Below are 12,821 nucleotides of genomic sequence, written 5' to 3' on the forward strand. Positions count from 1 at the left end.
CGGGTGTGGTTTTATCTCCGTGGACAGTCGGGGCCACGGGGAAGCTGCCTGCAGAAGGGGCCAGTGGAGCTCGGAGCACCAAGTGCCAGTGGGAGCAGGCTCGGGGCCGGGCTACGCTCGAGACAGTTTGTTGTCCCTCGTTTGTCACCCTCACTGCCCAGGCTCACGCGCACGTCGGGGGATGGAGGGAGCCGTGGCTGCACCACCTGGGACCTGACGGCCATGCTGTGAGGCTGGCGAACACGCCGCGTGGGTGTCCTGCAGCTGTCGTAACAGAACAGCACGACTAGGTGGCTTAAAACACAGAAGTTTGTCCTTTCACAGTCTGGCACCAGAGGGCCAGATCAAGGCGTCCTGGTACTGCTCCCTCTGGGGCTCGGCAGGACCCGGCCCTGCCCGTCCTCGCTGCTGCTGGCGGCCCCAGTGCTCGGCGCCCTCGGTGCAGCCGCACCGTCTCTGCCCCCGGTGCTCGCGGTGTGCCCCCTGAGGTCTCTTTCCTTCTGAGGACACCAGCCATCGGGCCTAGGGCCCACCCTATCCCCCAGACCTCATTGTCATTTACCTGATTGCATCTGAAAAGACCCTATTTTTAAATAAAGTCACATTCTGAGGTTCTGGGTGGACATGCGTCTTTGGCCGGGGCAGGGAGGGGGGAATGCTGTTCAACTGAGTACACAAGGGTTTGCAAATCCTTCAGAACTGACCCCAGATTCTCAGGCCTCAGTCTGCTGCAATTCCAGGCTCTTGGGACTCAGCCTCTGGTCTCCCTCTGTGGGGTCAAAGGAAGGAGACAGGCCCACCGGTGGCTCCCTCGTCCATGACCCAGCCATGCTGGGTGTGTGGGGCCGGCCATCTGGGCCCTGGCCCACCCCACCCACGACAGGGGCCGGACCGCGGAACCAGCAGAACATGGACAGTCTGGTCCATGACAGGGCTCCGGGCCTGCAGCAGGTGACTGCGTCTGTGTGGAACACGTGCCTCCGGGGACCTGGGAGGGCGCCCTGGGCTGTCCGAGGGAGCTGGTGCCCACAGAGAAGGGGCAGAGCCTTCTCCTCCCCGCCCGGCAACCTCACATGGTGGAAACCCTTCCACCTGGAGCTGAGCCTCCACGGAGACGGAAGGTCTCCCCCTGCCCGAGCCTGGCTTGCAGAAGCCACGTCCACCCTTCGTACCACGCGAAATGCGCGTGCTGGCTGCGTGGGAGCGCCAGGTACAGGGGTTAGCGCTGCTCCTCGCCGAGCACAAAGCCTTTTCTTTCTCTGCTGGAAACGGTGCGGTCCCTGAATGCAAAGCGCTCTTTCAGCATTGGATTTTAAATTATTTGAATTGAATCTGGGCTCCTCCGGGCCGGGCTGCCCTGGTTATTTATCACGGGCTAAGTGCAGACGTCTGTTCAGCGTCTCCAGGGACCCGGCTTGGGAGCCGCATGTGAAACGGTGTGGACTGTTAACACCAGGCTTGGCCGGTCCGGGGCGAGGGAGCGGGGTGGGGGTCACTGGCCGCTCCTGCGACGCAAAGCGCCCGCGGGTCCGCCCGGCCTTCCTCGGTGTCAGCACTGCAACACGCGAGACAATGGCCCCTCCCCGCCAGGCAGGCGCCCGGGTTACAGCAGCGAACATCCTGCACCTGCGCGGGCTCCTCCGGCCGCGGTGACAGCGCTGGGCCGCGGGCAGAGCCGCCCGGCGCCGGCAGGGGGCGCGCGTGCGCAGGGAGGCGGGTCGGGCCGCGGCAGGAGGGACGCCTGGATCGATCCCTTTGTCGCTGAGAGGGACGGCAGGAGCCCCGACTGTGCCCCCAAGGATCCCAGAGGGGATGAGCACAGTCAGCGCCCCTGCACCTCGGATGAGGCTGTGCTTCTCTGTGGGGGAAACTGAGGCCTGGAGGGGCTGTAAGAGGATGGAGCTACTAGATGGGGATGTCTGGTGCTCCCCACAGTGCTCTGTCTAGCCCTGGGGTGGCGGCGGGGCCGCCTCCTCCATGAAGCCCCAGCTGAGGTTAGATCCTGGCTGCTCTCTCTCCCTCTCGCTCCCATCTGTGGTATTTCGCTGCTGCAGCCGAGCTAGGACAGTCCCCTGGGTGGCAGCAGCCGGGTCTCCGGACCACCACGTGAGGCTTTGTCCACCCTCACTGGGCTGTGTGTGGATGGTGCCGCTGGGGTTTGGTCTTGGGTCACAGGGGCTGGCCTGCGCTGATGGCTGCCAACTACCCCAGCGTGCCCACAAGGGAGACCCCTGGGGCTGCGCGTTCCAGCCTACCCTGCAGTCAGGCGGGGGGGTCACAGAGCCCTGGAAACCACCGTAGGGAAAGTCCAGTTCTGTTGGCGTCTAGAACCTGGTATCCCCACACCTCAATCTCAGGGTTCCAGCCAGGTGCCCCTCTTGACATGGTGCGTGCCTAGGCAGGGCTCCTCACCCGCCCAGGGAGGCTGGGGCCTCCACTCCTACCAGCCACTCTGGTGGTCACTGATGGGCTGAGGCTCTGGGCACCAGGGAAGGGAGGAAGGAAAGAAGGAGGGGAGGGAGGGAGGAAGAGAGGGGAAGAGAGATACATTGCTGAGTAGATAGATGGATAATTGGATGGCTTGGTGTGGGGATGTGTGGATGTGTGGATGTGTGGGTGGATGGATGGGTGGGTGGGTGGATGGATGGGTGGGTGGATGGATAGATGGGTGGGTGGGTGGATGGACGGGTGGGTGGGTGGGTGGATGGATGGATGGATAGATGGATGGGTGGGTGCATGGATGGATGGATAGATGGATGTGTGGGTGGATAGATGGGTGGGTGGGTGGATGGATGGGTGGATGGATAGATGCATGGGTGGCTGGAGGAATGGATGAACAGATGGGAGCTGACATACATTTTACCTCAGAGACTCATAGGGGCTAAGCTGCCTGGGAGAATGCTCAGGGTGTGGGCTTCTCAGGGGGTGCCTGGGCAGAAAGGTGAAAGAGGAGCCATCACTGGGGCATCCTGAAACTATTCATGGCCCTGGACCCCCCATAAACCAGACACACACCCCCTCCTCTCTCTTGCAAGGACAGTGCACGTCTTGCCATCTGAAGGGTCACCCTGCTCCTTCGGGCTGCCAGGGACTGGAGCAGGCCCTCGGCTAGCAGGGTCTGGCTGCCAGATGGCCAGCACTAATGAGCCCTGTCTGCTGGCCACTAATTGGTGGAGGCTCTGGGCACCGGTGACAGACAGACCAGGCATGATGGGGCAGACAGGGACCCAGGGCTGGGTGACCCAGGCCAGTGGGAAGTGGGGGGTGCCCAGCGGCCCCAGGGCTGCCTACTCCCAAGTCTAGACGTCCAGTGGCCTCCCAAGGGTACGGGTGTCTGTCCACCTCCTGCAGTGGGTTCGCGGCCCCTCCATGGGGTGTGAAGTTGTGGGGGGCGCGTGGGTGTGGGAGAAGGCAGCCACCGGGCGTGACTACTCAAGCAGAAGTCAGAGCGAGCCTCCCGTGCATGACGGAAACAGTGGCCCGCCAGCGTCACCCCGGGGCGAGCCCTGCCCTGCGAGGGGATGGAGTTGCAGCCAGCTCACCCATAAACTTGTTCAAGCAATTTACGAGGCTTGGCCGGCACGGGGTGGGGGTGGGCAGACCCAGCCGGCTGGCTTCTAATTGGAGCGGGGCGAGAAGAGCGTCCTTGTGTTAATAGCAAACACAACCTTCGCCGGGAGCGCTCCCATAAACTCCACATCTGGCTCAGCTACCGAGAGTTTCTGTCGAGGTGACCGTTGCCGCGTTCCCCAAGCGGCGAGGAAACCCGTGGTCTCTCTCGCACTGAGATACACGAGGCCTCTCCCGGGCAGTCGGGGGGTCGGAGGTGTCTCCACGGAGGGCCGCGTGCACCGTCTCGCCCAGCACGAGGGAGGCTGGGGCTCCCCGGCACCTGAGAGCCACAGGCTGCAGTTTCTGCCCCGAGGGGAGCCGGAAACCAGCACAACATCACGTAGGCCGTGGCTCATAAACCCACTAGATTTTCTCAATGGCCACGTGTGTCACCCCCAGAGGACGTCTGTGCCTTCTTGGTGGGGGAGGCTTCAAGGTCCTTCCTGCTTCTTCCGGCTCTGACCACACGGTGGATGCTTAACTGTCAGGACAGGGCGTCTGCCGATCAGGTCCGGCCGCCGGGCCCTGACCAGGCCTTGCCCTGAGGCTCTCGGCTCCGACAGCAAGCCCAGAAGTGACAGTTAAGGAGCAGGCTTGTCCCCAGTGTCCAAAATCCTGGGTGGTACCTAGAGAAAGCCCATTCTGCCTGCAAATTGCTTCTCCTAAGTGGACAAAGAGCAAAGTGGTGGCTGCTTCCTGGGGCCCACTCTGTGGGCACGTGGCCCCCAGTGCCAGGCTCTCGGGTTGTCAGGACGGGGGAGCTGGGCGCGCCAGACCCAGGGCCGAGGTCGGCGTGTCTGCCGGGCTCAGCGGGAGAGCTGGGCGGCATCTGGGGACAGGCCCCGGGAATACGCAGAGCCCCCGCCCTGCCGTGGCCCTGCCTCGCCAGCTGCAGACTCCAGGGCACAGGCTGGTCTTTTGGGAAGGGGGGGCCGGCCAGGGTCACGGGGGACCCAGCACAGGTGCAACAGGTGCAAACGCCCAGGCCCGAATGGGAGGCAGACGGGGAAGCCGGAGCTGGGGAGGGTGGGGACGGGTGCTTGCGTGTTCTTGCATGACGTGCATGTAGGTGAGAGGCTGCTGGCCCCTGGGACGTTGTCACTGAGCACTGTTACAGCAACGGGGTGCCAGGAGCCTCAGAGCCCCACACACCCCACGGGGCACCAGGCCGTCCCAGCCGTGCACTCTCTGCCCCTCCTGTGTCCACCTGCAAATGCCAGACGCCCAGCCAGCCCAGGGCTACTGGGACACGCCCATGTGCCCTGGCCCAAGGGCCCTCCCTACCTCAAATCGTTACATCACCTCCCACTGTGGGCCACTTTTAGGGCCAAAATCTAGACATCGTGGGGCCACGTTCCTCCTGATTCAGCCCGAGGGCGACAGTGAGAACATTCCAGCCAGGCCGAGTCCACAGGCCTTTGTGATGTAAGCAGGCCGGAACCCCGAGACACACACTCTGCTCCCCGCCCCCCATAGCAGCCCATCAGGGACACGCGCTCCCCAAAACGTCAGACCCGAAAAGCTTAGAAGCCCCCACAGTGACAGCCAGCGGTGGGTCTGGGCCGTGCAGGGCCGGGGGATGGAGACACAGCACAGTCCGCTCAGGCATCCCAGCCTCGGGGACCTTCCGAGGCCACGGCCGCCAAGGCCTCCTCCAGCCTCCCCGAGAGAACAGCCAGTCCTGGTTCGCGGGTCTGACGCCCTCCCGCTCTCGTCCCCAGCGGAAGACCAAGCCGGGGTCTGTGTGCCCAGCGTGCGCCACCCTAGGCTCTCTGAGAGGCTGGGGTGGCTGCCCCTTGGCCCGGCCCCGAGCCTTCCTCCTGTTCTCGCTCCCAGACCTCCGCCCTTCATGACCTGGAAATTTCTGAGACCTTCAGTGGGCTTGGCCCATGTGACGGGCTGTGGACACACAGAGGTGTCACAGGCCGCAATTGGGGCTGCCTGACGTGAAACCGTAGGACCACGTCTTCACGGGCCGTTGGGGCTACCAACCCCACGGGCCACTGGATGTTGCTCCATGCCAGCTTCTCAGGGTCTGCAGAGAAGAATGAGGGGCCCTGACCTCAAGCCAGAGTAGGGACGTGCACCTGGAAAAAGAGCCAGCCAGCCTGGAGGGCTTTGCTCAAAGTCTACCTGTGAAACAGAGAGCAAGGACCAATGGGATAGAGGAAGAAGAAATCCCTGAGGGCTTCCTGGAGACATCTGTATTCAAAAGAACATTTGACAGACCTGCCGGCATCCCCCTTGCAACCTGGTGCCTGGTTCGTTCCCCTAGCAAAGGGAGGCATTGTTTGTCATCCCAGAAATAGCAGCTCAGGGGCCAGGGCAGCTGATTCTCTGAGCCCTGCCTAGGGGGCTCTGCTCTGTCCACTCTCAGGCTAGGCCTTTGCCTCGGGTTGCAGACTTATCAGCACCGCCCCAGTGCCTGCCTCACTCAGTGTCTCATCCTGTAGGGAGCACGGGGCTCAGCCCCACCCACCAAGGGCCTCTGTTGCTGGCTGGGGACAATTGTTGCCTTGGCTCGATTGTGACCTATTAGATGGCCTCCTTGAGGGGGCCTGGCAGGGCCCGGACCCCTGAAAGGAGAGCCGACCGGCAGCCAGGGATGGAGGGCTCTTGGGCACTGTGCTAGCCCTGCCTGCAGCCGCCCCCAGACCCACAGGATCCCCTATCGTGTCAGAGGGTGGCCCGCGAGGGCGCCGTCTTTATTTTGCTGAGGCTCAGGAGAGAATGCTGTAGAAATGTTTAACCCATGCATATTAGATGCTCCAGCTGTGATTTTCGACAACGGGTCGGGGCTCTGCAAAGCAGGTCTTTCTGGAGAGATTGGGCCCCGGCACGTCATCAGCTCTGTCGTGGGGCACCCCAAGTTCAAGATGTCCTCGGCAGGCGCCAGCCAGAAGAAGTACTTTGTGGGGGAAGAAGCCCTGTACAAGTATGACGTCTTGCACCTGTGCTACCCTATCGAGCGGGGCCTGGTCACGGGCTGGGACGACGTGGAGAGACTCTGGAAGCACCTCTTCGAGTGGGAGCTGGGCGTGAAGTCCTGCGACCGGCCCGTGCTCATGACGGAGCCCTCGCTGAACCCGCGGGAGAACCGCGAGAAGATGGCCGAAGTCATGTTTGAGAACTTCAACGTGCCCGCCTTCTACCTGTCGGACCAGGCTGTGCTGGCGCTGTATGCCTCCGCCTGCGTCACAGGCCTGGTGGTGGACAGCGGGGACGGCGTCACCTGCACTGTCCCCGTCTTCGAGGGCTACTCCCTGCCCCACGCGGTGTCCAAGCTCTACGTGGCGGGCAGGGACATCACGGAGCTGCTCACCCAGCTCCTGCTGGCGGGCGGGCGGGCCTTCCCGTGCCTGCTGGACAAGGCGCTTGTGGACGACATCAAGGAGAAGCTGTGCTACGTGGCCTTGGAGCCGGAGAAGGAGCTGTGCCGGAGGCCGGAGGAGGTTCTGCGCGAGTACAAGCTGCCCGACGGGAGCGTCGTCAGCATTGGGGACCAGCTGTACCAGGCGCCCGAGGCCCTGTTTGCGCCCGAGCAGCTGGGCATCCAGAACCCAGGGCTCTCGAGGATGGTGTCCAGCAGCATCACCAAGTGCGACGCCGACATCCAGAAGACGCTCTTTGGGGAGATCGTGCTGTCCGGGGGCTCCACCCTGTTCCGGGGGCTGGACGACCGGCTGCTCAGGGAGCTGGAGCAGCTGGCTGCCAAAGGGACCCCCATCAAGATCACGGCCCCCCCCGACCGGTGGTTCTCCACGTGGATCGGGGCCTCCATCGTCACCTCTCTGAGCAGCTTCAAGCAGATGTGGGTCACCGCCGCGGACTTCAAGGAGTTCGGGACATCCGTGGTCCAGAGAAGATGCTTCTGAGGGCGCCGCATGCGGGCAGCGAGGGAGGCTGTGCCCGGCCTCGGGGGAGGCCCAATAAAGACGAGGTCATGGAGAGTTTGGCCTGTCGGGCTCCCTTTGTTCTCGGTGGCAGCGGAACAGTCTCTGGTGCTGGCGGTGGGTCTTCTGGGGGGTTCTGTCCACCCCTGCCTCCCTCCTTTCTCCCCGGGAAGCCCCGGCTGTGAGTTGAGGCTGTGCCACCTGCAGAGGCCCACGGCCGGCTGGAGTCTGCGGGGCCTCCAGTGGCGAGAGAGAGTGTGGGGGCGGGACAGCAGGTGCGCCCCCGACCCAGGCTCTGTGGGTCCTTCGTGGGCTCGTGCTCTGCCTTCATGAGGCCGGGCAGCCCAACGGGTGGAGCCGCTGTCCTTGCGGGTGGGGACAGTGGGAGCAGAAGTCACCATTTGTCCAGGGCTGTCTAAGCCCAGAGCCGCTGCTCCTCAGAGCACCCTCATTTGGGGCTGAAATACTGTAAACGAAGATAACGGCCATCAGTAGGCTGATGGCTGGATAAATTAAGCATAAAGGGAATTTTCCACATTGATTTGATGGAATTCTCCCAAAATATTATTGGGAGAAATGGAAAGTACACAGACGTCTTTATAAAACCGCCTCCCCGCCCCCCATCCCGGCCCGTTTTGGGTAAAGCAGCAGTGGCGCTTCCCGTGTCTGTGTGCATCTGAGCACGCGTGTGCACACGTGAGTGAGGGCGGCGGGGGCTGTGGCACGTGGAGAGAGGAAGGGTCCCCACCGCAGGCCAGAGGGCGCTGGCCGGGGATGGGGGGGTGAGAGGTGGCGCCGGAGGAAGGAAAGAGGGGAAGCGGGAAGCAAAATTCGAAACAAAGGACTCTACTCAGGAAATTCAGCCTGAACGAAGTAAATAAACCCATTTATCTAAAACTGTGTGTGGGAACTTAGTCTTTGCGAGGTGCACCTTCTTCCTCCCTTTCACTTCACCCCACCTATGAGGTATTTGAGGAGAGCACGTGGCGGATTTGAAGACGGCGCACAGTAGGGTCATGTTTTATCTGCTCTGTCAACCTCTCTTTTCACTGGTGTGTTTAGACTGCTCACGTCTAAAGCAGTCAACACGCCCCGTCCTAAGTCTGCCGTTCTGTTATTTTCTGCTTGTTTCTTTTTCTCATTGCTGTTTCTCTTTCTTACCTCCCTGTGGGTTACAGGGCATTTTTAGGGTTGCGTCTTGATTTATTTAGCGTGTTTTGAGTGTGTTGCTTTGTGTAAGTCTAGTAGTGGGTGCCCTGGGTATCACATACATGTGACATCACAATCCACAGGTAATGACATCTTCCCACTTTGAAGTGTAAAATTCGCTCCTGATCAGGGCCCTTCGCCCTCCTCACTTTTAAAATTTAATTGCCGTGTTTCGCCTGTGTGCACCGACTGCGGCATCGGATGGCGCTAGGATTTTCTTCTTCAACCATCAAATGTGATTCGAGAAATTCATGAGAGTAGCCTTCCTATCTGCCTCGTTGTTACCTAATCTGATGTTCTTTTGTCCTTTCTGGAGCCTCCGACGCCTCTGCTGCTATTTCCATTGTGCTTGGGAGCCTCCTTCAGCCGCCTGTGAGGACAAGATCACTGGCCACGGATTCCCTCCGTCTTCCTCTGCCTGCGGACGTCTATTGCTCCTTCACCCCGAGGGACGTCCTCACTGGGTCAAGAATTTGCAGTTAGCAGTTTTCTCTCAGTGCTTAAAAAATGTGCTGGTTCCTCCGGCCCCCGTGGTTTCGGGTCAGGAATCCTCATTGCTCCCCTGTGGAAAACGTGGGGGTTTCCCTCATCGCTCTGGCTGCGTGCGAGGGGTTTTCGCTGTGTTTAGGTTTCAGAGTTTGACGATGACGTGTCGATGTGGATCGATCCCGCCGCCTTCGTCCCCCTCTGGATGCTGGGTGAGGCCAGGACGCGCCGACACCGGGGTGGGGCTGAGGCCGGGCTGGCGAGACCTGGGATCGAGACCGCTCACACCACCCGCTCCGTCTCCTTGCCGCCGGGGGGTGCGGTGGGGGAGATGAGGGTGGGGTGTGCTGGGTGGCGTAGGAATGGGTTGCCGTGCGGTGGGAGAGCCACTCCCCACTCCTCCCGCCGAGACCACAGAGGTGCGGTGTGGTTTTCCCGCCGCCATTTGTCTGGAGTGGGGAGGGTGTCCCAACAGCCGTCTGTCCTTACGCCGCCCCTCCCCAGGCTTTTTTGAAGCTGTTTTTGTCTGTGCCTGTTGGAGACTCTGGGTTGGAGGCTCTGAGCACCCCGTTAGATATATATGGGAGACAAGAAGGAAAGCCATGGAACCCCCAGGTCCCCAGGTCCCGAGGCAGCCTCCTCCCGAATCTCCCCCGTGTGTGCTGTGTTGTATCCAGGGCTTCGGCTGTAAGTGGGAGAACCTGGGAGGGACGGGGCTCTCGAGTGGCGTTTGTTCTTCTTTCTACAGCACCCGAAGGTTACAAGGGGATGGAGCCTGTTCCCACTGGCAAAGCCCTTCCTGTCGGGGTTGCTGGGTTTTGTGGGTGGTAGTGATGGTGGTGGTGGTGATGGTGGTGGTGATGGTGATGGTGGTGATGGTGATGGTGATGGTGGTGATGGTGATGGTGGTGGTGATGGTGGAAGTGGTGGTGATGATGGTGATGGTGGTGATGGTGGTGGTGGTGATGGTGATGATGGTGATGGTGGTGATGGTGGTGATGGTGGTGATGGTGGTGGTGGTGATGGTGATGGTGGTGGTGGTGATGGTGATGGTGGTGATGGTGATGGTGGTGATGGTGGTGATGGTGATGGTGGTGATGGTGGTGATGGTGGTGGTGGTGATGGTGATGGTGGTGGTGGTGATGGTGATGGTGGTGATGGTGATGGTGGTGATGGTGATGGTGGTGATGGTGGTGATGGTGATGGTGGAAGTGGTGGTGATGATGGTGGTGATGGTGATGGTGGAGGTGGTGGTGATGGTGGAGGTGGTGGTGATGGTGGAGGTGGTGGTGGTGATGGTGATGGTCATGGTGGTCATGGTGGAGGTGGTGGTAATGGTGGTGATGGTGGAGGTGGAGGTGGTGGTGGCGGCAATGATAGTGATGACAATGGCGATGGTGGTTTTCTGACCTCTAGGTCTTCTCTAGCACTGTGTCCTTCCTGCGGCACTACAGTGCATAGAAAGTAAACAGTCCCCAAGTCCCTGACAGAGTCCATGGCAAGAGTATCATAACCAAGCTGGCTTCCAATTCTGGCTTCTTTGCGGGGCTGGAGACAGACGCGCTTGCCTGTGAGGGAGGAGGCGTTGGGGTAGCTGCGGGTCAGCCTTCGCCTCTGCAGCTTGACCCTCCTTCAGCCTGGAGGTGTCTGACGTGAAGGACCAAGGCTTAGGGCTGGGCTGGGCCGGGCTAAGTCCTGGAGGAGGAGAGACAAGTCTCCCTCTGGCTTTGAACTGCTCTGCCCCTGCAGGAGTCCACAGGAACTGGCCTGAGCCCATTTCCCTACTTCTAGGGTATGGATTCCCACTCCCAGACCTGTCAGAGGACCCTTCAAGCCTCACCCAGCCCCTTCCCGCCCTCTGATCCTGAACAGGATCTTTCTGTGAAGCAGCGTTTGGAAGTCGCAGGCTGTGCGCTCTGCTGGAGGAGCTCCTGGTTCAAAGCTACAGGCAGGAGAGGATGAGGGTGTGGGACCCGAGAGCAGAGAACACGTGACCTGGGGCTGTGACACTGACCTAGACAGTGTCTCTGGGGGCCCAGAAGCTGCCAGCTCCCCGCTTTCGCCCTGAGGGCCTCTCTCCCGGCCAGTGAGAAGTGACTGCTCGTGTCTGCAACATCAGCCTGTGTGACTTTGGGGCTCCAGGCCCCTCCCAGTGCCTGGTCCCAGCTCCTGTGAGCGCAGCGACCCTCCTCTGCCACCCAGCCTAAGGGTGAGGTTGGGTGGGATGCTGAGGAGACGCTGCTGCCAGGCCCCAGCGGAGGCAGCGGGAGGGTCTGGAGAGGACAGGTGTGACTACGTCTGCCCCAGCAGCCACGCTGCAGAGCCCAGCCCGTCTGGGTCCTGGAGTCGGTCCTCAGCCTCGGTGTGGCCGGGGCTGAGGTCAAGGTTCAGGAATCCACAGCTGGTCCTAATGGAGGGGCCAAGCGTGGGCTGCTGAGGAATGGGACGCTCACAGGTGGCTCCACGCTTGGCCCAGGTGGAGCCCAGGGGACCCTACTCTGAGTGGTGAGGTGCTTCTCTGCTCAGCTGTTGTCCACCTTCCCAGGTGGCTATGGGTCACCTGTCCCACCTACAAGGAGCTCGGTATGAATGCTTCTCCCAGGCAGGCGCTGGGCATCGTAGGTGGACCCTGTGGGCAAAGCTCTGGCTTCTGCTACAGCTGCTGCTGCCAACCCTCGGCCGGGAGCACCCACAAGGTGGCCCTGGACCTCTGGTGGTGTGGGCAGAGCACCCCTGGTGGCGTGGGCAGGGCACCCCGGCAAGGAAGCCCCGAGCTGTGTCAGCGCAGGGCACGTGCACAGGGGCGTTTAGGCCCCAGGCTTGCGGAGGTTCCCAGGCTCGCGGAGGTTCCCAGGCTCGCAGAGGTTCTCAGGCTTGTGGAGGCTCTGCAGTCCCGGCCCTGTGACTCAGGCTTCCACCCTGTCCGCATTGACGTCCAGGCACACAGCTGAGCTCGGTGGACGGCTCTGGCCACTGCACACACTCGCCTTCCTCTTATGTGGGCTCAGTCCCACCAGCTTGGGAGGCCAGAATTTACCGCCAGGGTCACTGCTGACTCGGGGCCAGTGGTGGGACAGCCCAGGCCGGGACGGGGCTCTCGGGCTCCCTTCACCTCTGCTGCCCTTGAGCAGGGGGTAGGGGGAGCCTCTGAGCCCCGAGTCCTCACCTGCAAACCCCCTTCCCAGCCCCCAGCCTTCCCCCAACGTGGAGACGGGGCCTCCGTGCCCAGGATGGTGAGGGCAGGGCCGGGCCTCACCCGGGTGTTAGGAAACCGGTGCGGTGATCTGAGTCCCCGTGTGCCAGCAGGGGAAACTTGTAAACCAATGAGGTCCAGCTGTCGACAGTTTAAATATCACACAGCTCACTGGCTTCCCCCAGAGGAGGTTTACGAGCGCTTAAGAGTTCAGGCTGGTTCTGGGTGATCCGACGCAGATGACGAGTGCACCAGCCCCCGTGCGATCTGGGAGGGGCCCCCAGGGGCCAGGACACCAATCCGGGACCCCCAGGGCAGCCTCCTCCTGACGGCCCCACCCCACCCTCTGGCTGGGAGGCGGCTTCCATTCCTTTTGAAGGTGCTGACGACTGGCCATCCTCGAGGTGGGCCTGGTTGCAGGGGGACCT

General features: G+C 61.7%; 1 protein-coding gene across 1 annotated transcript; it reads left to right on the top strand.

Annotated features, from left to right (window-relative positions):
* The first annotated feature begins 6,353 nt into the window (after positions 1 to 6,353).
* On the top strand, positions 6,354 to 7,487 carry ACTRT2 (actin related protein T2). The gene has a single exon (XM_069477260.1). The coding sequence runs from the start codon at positions 6,354 to 6,356 to the stop codon at positions 7,485 to 7,487; it is 1,134 nt and encodes a 377-aa protein (XP_069333361.1).
* Positions 7,488 to 12,821: the final 5,334 nt, after the last annotated feature.

The sequence above is a fragment of the Eulemur rufifrons genome, chromosome 8 (genome assembly GCF_041146395.1).
Source record: "Eulemur rufifrons isolate Redbay chromosome 8, OSU_ERuf_1, whole genome shotgun sequence".
NCBI lineage: Eukaryota > Metazoa > Chordata > Mammalia > Primates > Lemuridae > Eulemur > Eulemur rufifrons.

Bases quoted from the DNA above. Each gene is read 5' to 3' on its own strand.
- ACTRT2 (XM_069477260.1), top strand. From the start codon at position 6,354: ATGTTTAACCCATGCATATTAGATGCTCCAGCTGTGATTTTCGACAAC.